Source organism: Cebus imitator, unplaced genomic scaffold (genome assembly GCF_001604975.1).
Source record: "Cebus imitator isolate Cc_AM_T3 unplaced genomic scaffold, Cebus_imitator-1.0 Scaffold964, whole genome shotgun sequence".
Classification (NCBI taxonomy): Eukaryota; Metazoa; Chordata; class Mammalia; order Primates; family Cebidae; genus Cebus; species Cebus imitator.
In genome coordinates, this window is record NW_016108279.1 from 79,962 (window position 1) to 89,787 (window position 9,826).

The 9,826-nt window shown below is 44.5% G+C and overlaps 1 protein-coding gene across 1 annotated transcript in view; it reads right to left on the reverse strand.

Annotated features, from left to right (window-relative positions):
* Positions 1-5,213: 5,213 nt before the first annotated feature.
* The window catches only part of LOC108298454 (sperm acrosome-associated protein 5), a 5,673-nt gene continuing 1,060 nt past the window's right edge, over positions 5,214-9,826 (reverse strand). Inside the window, exons 2-5 of the mRNA XM_017521135.2 lie at positions 7,077-7,307; positions 6,491-6,649; positions 5,589-5,667; positions 5,214-5,484 (exon numbers count right to left, since the gene is read on the reverse strand). Of these exons, the coding sequence (XP_017376624.1) occupies positions 5,388-5,484; positions 5,589-5,667; positions 6,491-6,649; positions 7,077-7,221 (480 nt within the window). The 5' untranslated portion in view covers positions 7,222-7,307 and the 3' untranslated portion in view covers positions 5,214-5,387. The remainder of the gene's footprint in view (positions 5,485-5,588; positions 5,668-6,490; positions 6,650-7,076; positions 7,308-9,826) is intronic.

Here is a 9,826-nt window from a genome sequence, read left to right on the forward strand (position 1 = left end):
TTTAATGAATTTCTGCCAAGTGAAAACACCTTTGTAACCCGTACCTGGATCAAAAAGCAGGAAATGACAAGCCACCCAGAAGCCTTCATCATGCCACTTCCAATCACTATCTCTTGATTTATGGCTAATGACTTTCTGATTTCTGTCACCATATATTTTTTTTCAGCTCTTAAATGTCATATAAATGGAATCATACATTATTATTCTTTTGGGTCTGGCTTCTTTTACTTACCATAATGTTTTTGAGATCCATCCTCGTTATTTCATGTGTCAGTAGTTTGTTCTTTTTTCACACTATTCACTATTCCATTGTGAATAGCGAATATATATCACAATGGTTAATCCATTCCCCTGCTGGTGGATATTCCATTTTAGCTATTAGAAATAATGTGTCTATGAATATTCTTGTGCATGTCTTGGTGAACATATGTGTGCATTTCCATTGGTTATATACCTAACAGTGGAATTGCTGGATCCTAGGTTAGGTGTATCATTTACCTCTTGCAGATGTGATAAATTAGATAAACTAACTTAGATGTTACGTTAGATGTTCAGCTTTAGTAGACTCTACCAATCTGTTAAGTGCCTACACTATTTTACTTCCACCAACAATGTATGAGAGCTTCAGTTGCTCTACATCCTGCCAACATTTGGAAGGAGATTGGAAGGGTAGCAGATCCAGGATTTAGGGGAAGAGGGAAGAAGGACTCAAATAGCAAAAAGCCAGGCCAGGCGTGGTAGCTCGTGCCTGTAATCCTAGCACTTTGGGAGGCCAAGGTGGGCGGATCATCTGCGGTCAGGAGTTCGAGACCAGCCTGGCCAACATGGTGAAACCCCGTCTCTACTAAAAATACAAAAATTAGGCTCGGTGCTGTGGCTCATGACTGTAATCCCAGCACTTTGAGAAGCTGAGGCAGGTGGATAACGAGATCAGGAGTTCGAAACCAGCCTGACTAACGTGGTGAAACCCTGTCTCAACTAAAAATATAAAAATTAGTTGGTTGTGGTGGCATGTGCTTGTAGTCTCAGCTATGCAGGAGGCTGAGGCAGGAGAATCACTTGAACGTGGGAGGCGGAGGTTGCAGTGAGCCGAGATCATGCCACTGCATTCCAGCCTGGGCGACAGAGCAAGACTTCGTCTCAAAGGAAAGCTGAAGGTTGTTGGTCATATTTTTGGTTTTCTGTTGGCATGCAGTGATATCTAATTGAGGTTTAAGTTTGCCTTTCTCTGATGACTAATGATGGTGAGCACCTTTTCATGTGTTTTTCGGCCATTTAGATATCTTCTTTGGTGAATTACCTGTTCAAATCTTTTTTTCTGGTTTTTCTATTGGACTATCCATCTATTTTTATCTTATTATTTGTAGGAGTTCTTTATAGTTTCCTTAGTATAAAAGTCCTTTGCTATATATAGGTATTGCAAATATCTCAGAAAAGGCCTTTTGAAATGATTAAAGAGTAGCTTTCCTCTGAATAATATTCCCTTTATTTTAAAAAGTATTATCACTTTAATTTTTATCCAACCAATTGAATAGAAGCATGCAATTACAAGGATCGTGTCATTTGAGGATGTGGCTGTGCATTTCACCCAGGAGCAGTGAAACTGACTGGATTCTCCTCAGAGAACCCTGTGATGCTAGAGAACTATAGAGAGATATAAAGATGTGATGCTACAGAACTATAGCCATCTGGTCTCTGTGGGTTAGGATGGCTTCCCTGAGTAATGCATGGTACATCCAGTAGAATAAATTTCCATCTCTGATGTGCTTCAGTATTTTGACCTCAGGTTCTAGGGATTAAAGATTCTTAATTCCTTCCAGACTGATCTAGGTGTTTGTATTTTCATCTCCCATGTGAAATTTACCCTCATGAATATGTACCTTCCTAACTTTTTAAGGTCCCAAAGCCCACACAGACATGCTCAAGCCTTGTATCATTTTCCATTACAGGGTATCCTGTGACCAAACCAGATGTGATTGCCTCTTTGGAGGAGGGAGGACGTTGGATCACAGAGAGAGAAGTCCTAAGTTTGAGTTGTACAGATAAGAAGGAAATGAGCAGGCCAGGCACGGTGGCTCATGTTTGTAATCCCAGCACTTCGGAAAGCTGAGGTGGGTGGATCACTTGAGGTCAGGAGTTTGAGACCAGCCTGGCCGACATGGTGAAACCCTGTCTCTACTAAAATTGCAAAAATTAGCCAGGTGTGGTGGCCACACCTGTAGTCCCAGTTTCTTGGGAGGGAGAGGCACGAGAATTGCTTGAAACTGGGGGGTGGAGGTTGCAGTGAACCTAGATCATACCTCTGCACTCCACCCTGGGTGACAGAGACCCTGTCTAAAAAAAAAAATTAAAAAAAAAAAAAGAGAAAGAAAGAAATGAGCAGATGGGATGTGATGAGAAGGAAACTGCAGTGGGTCAGTGAGGGCTGGACATATTTGAAAGCTCAGAAATATCTTCTTAAAGGACATGAACTTTTGTTGCTAACTGTAAATTGTTAGTTTTGTGAACTATTGTCTCACGGTGATGTTGAAGTGAGATGGTGAAGAGCTAGCCTCACCACAATCTGGCCTCATCCTTCTGCTTATTCTCTTGGTCACCTCAATTGTTTCCAGATTTCCTAAAAGGCTCTTTGCATTCTAGTTGAGTCCTTTTCCCCCCAAATCCTGGATCTGCTAGCCTTCTAATCTCCCTTTCCCCTGTTCATGGCTCCCTAAAACTATTTTTACCTTCTCGCCCCAATTTTATTTTTATTTATGTATGTACTTTTGAGACACAGTTTCACTCTGTCACCCAGGCTGGAATACAGTGGCATAATCTCAGATGACTGCAACCTCTGCCTCCTGGGTTAAAGTGATTCTCATGCCTCAGCCTCCCGAGTAGCTGGGATTACAGGTACATGCCACCACGCCTGGCTAATTTTTTTTTTTTTGTATTATTAGTAGAGACAGGGTTTTGTCACATTGGCCAGGCTGGTCTTGAACTCCTGACTTCAAATGATCCACCCACCTTGGCCTCCCAGAGTGCTTGGATTAGAGGCATGAGCCACTGTGCCCAGCCTCTCTCCAATTTTAAAGTATTTTTCTTTCTTTTTTTTTTTTTTTGAAATAGAGTTTTGCTCTTGTTGCCCAGGCTGGCGTGCATGATTTCAGCTCACTGCAACCTCTGCCTCCCGGGTTCCTCCCGAGAGGCTGGGATTACAGGCATGCGCCACAACACCCAGCTAATTTTGTATTTTTAGCAGAGACGGGCTTTCTCCATGTTTGTCAGGCTGGTCTTGAACTCCTGACCTCAGGTGATCTGCCTGACTTGGCTTCCCAAAATGCTGGGATTACAGGCATGAGACACTGAGCCCGGCCTAAAGAATTTTTCTTAAACAATCAAAGTCACTTATATTTATTTTACTTTCCCATTCCAATTTCTATTAGAGCAACTTTTTTTTTTTTTTTTCTGAAGCTCAGAGTTTAGGAAAGAAATGTACATGGAATTTCTTTCTGATTGGTATGTAAACTTGAAAGAAACATCAGTCACACCAGAAGCCTGCTTCTGACAAAGCTATATTCACAGGGTAGAGTGTGGTTTATTATTCTTCTAGAAGTCTGGCAAGCTGATAACCAGCTAGAGAGGCGCCTTTTGAGGCCTTGAAGACATAAGGGCTGTAAGTTGGAAGGCAAACCTCACCATACATCTAGGCACAGGTATTAAGGGAAACCCAATTAAATTAATTAAATAAGCATAGTCCTTGGAAATGATACATGGAAAATATGTCTCCAGATTTAATACCAAACTCTCGTAGAAAAATTAACAAAATCTACTATTATTAAGAATCTCTATTTTGTCATAATGGAGACTAAGTTCCATACAAGAACAAAAGGGTTTATCAAATGATAGGAAGTTACAGATTTAAAGATAGCCACTAAAGGAATAATAATTAAAAATATATTTTAGGCTGAGTGTGGTGGCTCACGCCTGTAATCACAGCACTTTGGGAGGCTGAGGTGGATGGATTGCCTGAGGCCAGGAGTTCAAAACTAGCCTGCCCAGCATGATAAAACCCCGTCTCTACTAAATATACAAAAATTAGCTGGGCATGGAAGTGGGCGCCTGTAATCCCAGCTACTCGGGAGGCTGAGGCAGGAGAATTGGTTGAACCCGGGAGGTGGAGGTTGCAGTGAGCCATTGCACTCCAGCCTGGGTGAAAGAGCGACACTCTGTCTCAAAAACAAAACAAAACAAAACGAAAGAAAAAAAAACAATAAGAAATCAGTACACAAAATGCTGGCACCCTTTATGGACCCACAGGGAGATGTGAGATTTGATTACCTAGGCTGGATGGAGCTGAAGGTAGGTGAAATCCAGCTGGCAGTAAGGAAGGGGGCTCCAGCATTCCTTGGCATGCGGTGGCAGCTAGCTGTTTTCATGATCATCTATGATTATCTTGTTTGAAATGAACACTTCAAGGCCTCAGGTACTTGGGTAACTACCCCAACCAAAGAGTACAAAGAACATGAGGGACTGCTTCCTAATGGGAGTGGCTGCTTCCAAAGGTGTTGGCCATTGCAAAGAATGGCAAGTTCAAATTCCTAAATTCTCTGCTCAAGACACAAACTGAAACTCAGGCATTCTGTAAGAAGAAATTATTACCGTGTGTGTCCATTGAATGTTTTGCCTACATTCCTACTCTGTCATTTGAAACTTCAGACTTTGATCATGAAAGAGGGTGTGGGGACTGGGAGAATGGTGTTATGTCGGAGGATGTGGGAAAAATGTACCTTTAACTCCTAATTCCCACTAAGCTTCCTGTGTAAGCACAATCCTACTGGATTCATTGTCCCTGAAGAGACCACATCTGCCTTAAATAAAGACCCTGTAGTGACCTGAACTGAGAGTGATTCTTTTTAAGGGAAGCCAATTTTCATCTGTCCCTTCCCACTCTTCTATCTCCAAACCTATAACTGTCTTATGTACCAAGCACTTTATACATTTTGCAAATATTAATTCATTTAATCCTTCGAATAACCCCATCAAGGAGTTACTATCATTATCATCCTTAACACATGAGGAAACTGAGGCACAGAGAAATTCAGTATCTCTTCCAAGGCAACACAGCTAGTAGATGGTAGAGATGGTTTTTGAACCCGGGAGAACATATGCTCTTGATTCACCACCCTGTCATTCCTTCCTGCCCCACCCTGAGTGATCTGGTATTTCTTAATTAGACCTTTGAATGTATGGAGAAAGTGATGGAATGAGGGTACCTCCAGGCATTGAATAAATGAAGAGAGTCAGGCATCAGAGAATCTTTTGCATTGTTTATAGATACTATCCTTTATTAAATGCACAAGAGAAAGGAATGAAAGGGAAATAAAACCTGTCTCTTCGAATCTGAGTCATGGATAATTTTTTGGGTCAATTTTCACTTGCATAGCACACCCCTTGAGCCATTCAGATAAATCATGGCCAGAACAGTGCCGCCTCCATGAAGTCCTGGGAAATGAAAGAAAAGAGAGAGGATGAAGTGGACAGGTTGATGGGGTGGCAGTGACACCATCCCTGGCTGCCCATGGTCCAGGCCATGCCCATGATCTTACCAGGCAGACAGCCCGTTCTGTGAGGACACGATCTGCTTGGCACACATGATGTCATCCAGGATATGGCGATTGAGCAGGTCTGAAGGGGAAGAGAGGGACATGATGATCTGGTGCATTGAGGATAGGGTAACAGTGAATGGAGGGCCCAGGGGTTTTGGGTTCTTTGGGGCCTGAAGAACCTCAACCACAATGTTGGCCAATTCCAGATGACATAGATTCTCTTGTCAGCTGGTTATGCATGATCTCAATCACCATGTTAGCTTGTTCTATACAACCTTAACTCATGTTGATTGATCCTGGATGATCTTGTCATGTTGTCTAGTCATGAATAACTCCAACCTCCATGCTATCTGGTCCTGGACAACCCCAACCTCTATTTGAGCTGGCCCTAAATAACCTCAATCTCCATTTTTTCCTGTCTTGGACAACCTCAGCCACCATTTCGACCAACACTGAACAACGTTAATTGCTATTCTATTTTGTCCTCAGCAACACCAGTCTTATCTGGAACATTCTGTCATTTCTGCATGAAGGTGATCTGTTTCTGTCTCTAGAACCACACATCTGCTTCTTTCCTCAGGGCCTGGGTAACCTCAACCCCAAATTAGGACAGTCTCTGTCACTATTCCACACGGAGGTAAGTTTCCTCTTTCCTGAGTCTAAGAAAATTGCAGGGTCCACTCTGTGAGAATTGGGAGCTCTGAGCTCTTCTGTCCTAAACAACCCCTCAGTATAGTCTGGGTAGGGATACAGGATGGTGTCTCTAACAGCTTAGGCAACTTTTCTCCTTTTCTCATCATTTTTCTCTTGTTGCAGGAGATTATGGCTTAAACAACCTTGTCCTCCATGTGTGGGAGAGTAGGGCCTGGCAGGGCTTCAGTGTGTCCCCAGTGCTGACTTACCATGACAATCCATGTGGCAGAGGTTCTTGGTGGGTGTAATGCCATTGTCACACCACCAGGCAGAATTCAGTTGGAAAATGCCATATTCACTGCTGCCATCAGGATTGTGGTCCACGAAGGCGGTGTCAAAGCCACTCTCATAGTGAGCCATGCACAGCCCTGGTGCAGGGAGAAGAGAGGCAAGAAATAGGTATAGAGCCTGGGAATAGGGAAGGATAGGATCGGGGGAGGACAGGGATGGTTGTCATCTCAGTTGTGAGGGTGGTGATCTTGGTTTGGTGTGGTGATATTGGTGATTCTGGTGAGGGATCAGTGATGGCGGTAGTGATGGTATTCATGGTGGTAACAGCAGTGATGATATTGATTGTAGTGATCATGTTGACGGCAGGGATGGAGGTGATGGTTGTGAAGGCAATAATGGTGGTGACATTAGAGTTAGTTAAACTACTCAGCACAGTCAGTGAGTGAGTGACTGAAGGGATCATGCCCTGACCTGGAGAGGTGATAAAGGACAAGGGGGGGCCTGGGTCTGAATGTGGTGAGTGGCTTAGGGTATGGGCAGGATTTGGGGCAACTGGATTCTCACAGTCTCCAACACTGTAGCCTTTGTAGCCGTTCAGCCCTGCCCTCTCCAGTCTTGCAGCCAGCTCGCAGCGTTCATAAATCTTGGCATCCACAGTGACAACCATCAGTATGGCCAAGGTCACTATCACAGTGCCCCAGGCCTGCATTATGGCACCTGTAAGACCTCCCAGGTGACTCGCTCCAGACTTACCCTGTGGTGTTCGGAATTAGGGGTGATCTGGAACTCTGGGCTCTATGAGCAAATGTCTAAGTCATAGATTCTGGAACATGGAACACAGAAACCTAAATGCCTCCCAACACTGTTGCACTGGAAATTAAAGGCCCCACCTCCCAACCCTGTTGCATTGGGGATGAAGTGTCTGACATCTGAATTTTGGAAGGGACACATTCAAACCATAGCACTCATCCTTGGTAGCTTGTTCACCTCTCTGAACTTAAAGTGCTTTTCCATCCTAATTTACTGGACTGTGCCCCACATTTCATATTACAAATGGCATATTACATGCAGATTCTTAGGCTTGACTGCTTTTTCATCTTCATTCTCATTCTGTCTTTTTTTCCCACATTCACTTACACTGCCTCTCAACCACTTATATTCACCCACACCGGGCCTCATATTATCACAATTCCCCATCTACTTAGCATTACCCAAATTCTCTCATGTCATATTCCTTCTTCATCCCACTCACTCTCGCTCAGACCATTTCCTGTCTTCACCTCTATTTCCTGGCTCTGCATCAAATGACTCCCACTTACTCACATCTGGCCCAGCCTTCAGCTTCGTTCATTGACTTGGGGCCTCGTTAACTCCCCCATTCACTCCCTTTCTGCCCCTCCTTCACCTCTATTCTCTCAGATGCTGTCCCCGGAACACCCCCATTTCCTGGAGCTCTGCCCCTATTACTCCCAAACACTAGCTCAAGTTACCCACATATACTTAGTCTATGTTTGGTCGCTGTTCTTTCTGAGTTTTCTCTTCATTGTCTCCATTTACTCTCACTTTGCCTCTCACTGCCTCATTCGTTTAAATCCTTTCCCATTGTAACCCCTATCACCCTGTTCTTGCTCATCCTCTGCTCCTGATTCATGCCTGCCATTCTGCCTCCCAGTACTCGCATTCTGTCACACTACGCCTCAAATTCGTTACTTTTGCTCACATCGGGCTCCCCGTGTTTCCTCGCTTTACTCACCCTAGGCCATGTTGCCTTCATCCACTCTCTGCCTTGCAATACCCACCTTCAGCCATCCTCTGCTCTTCACTTTCATTCCCTCTCACTCTGCCCAACATCACCTCCATTGAATGCGCACTCTTCAGCTCATTCACATTTGCTGATTCCCACTGGGATCCCTGTACCCCCACGTTCCTGGGCTAGACTACCCTGTATTATCCCCGTCTAATCCCAGTCATCTCTAGTCACCCTCCCTCATAGCATTCGCACTCAAACTCGGCCTGCTTCACATTCTACCACATATCCAACTCCACTCTTTTATTCTGTCCCTCCTGCACCCTATTCTTCTCTTTCTATCCCACATTACCCCCATTCGCTCTGACTGTATCCCTAAATTCCCCTCTTCATTCATCTTGTGCCTCATAAAACCACCATTCCTTCACACTCTAATCCTTAGTATTCTTATCACCTCCACTCACATTCACCCTCTTTAGTTGTCCTATTCATGAAGAGTCTGCTCCCACTTTCACCTTTTTTCTGCTTAGATTGTGGCTCACTTCCAATCATTTACTTAATCTCATCATAATCTCAAATTCATTCATAATTGAATGCATAGTCATTCCCTCACTTTGACCCACATTCACTCCACAATGGTGCTCATTCACCTCCATTCCATTGCCCTTTGCCTCTCTTTGCCCTCACTTGCTCCCAATGTGCCCGTCAGTCACCATTATTCATGCCCCTCGCCCACCAGTCCCATGTGTCTCCTGTTTGCTGACACTCACATTGGCCAACACAGAAGTCTGATGGATTGCTCAGGATTTGATTTGGTTGCACACACCAACCCCACCACAAACACCAGTAGCTTCAAGAGGAGGGAAGTGGATTCCTCTTTTGGAGGCAGGTAATCCAGGGCCGGTGTGGTGGCTCCAAGGTCACCAAAGACCTGGCTCCTTCTGTGCTGTTGCTCTGTCAACTTCACCTGCTGGGTCTGGTCCAAAGTGACTGCTCACAATTGGCAAGACTTTTGTGGTCTTGAAAAAATGTATCTTAAGAGCAATTGTAATGATAACTCACTAGCCACGTGGGGGCTTCTCTCATTGTCTTTGGGTAAGAGTGTCATATCGTGCAGATTCTGTGGTGGGACCAGCCACTTGTCAGCTTCTCACACTCCTTCACCTAGCCACCTGCTGCTTAGGCTACTGTATGAGGAGGTCACACCTGTAGGGACTGATGGTAGAGGATGTCCAGGACAGAGAGTGCGGGTCCTGGCTCTGCAGCAGCAAAGCTAGCCTCATAACTTGTGCATGCACACTGTGGGCCCTGGGATAGTTTCTGAGGGGCTGTATCACTGGCTCATCTGTCCCCCAATCCCACCAACTCTAAAGGATTTCCTTCTTTGTGTAGGTGTGTGTGTACAAGGTGGTTGTAGATGATGCTTAGGGGTGAGACTGTGATGGGCCCTAAAGGTCCAGCCCTTGCTATTTTCTACCTCCTAATGCATTGAGAGAGTGGATAAGTCATATATCCAGGAGGTGCTGACGCATCAGGGAGCAAGAGATGTGAGTTCCTTTCTTGCTTT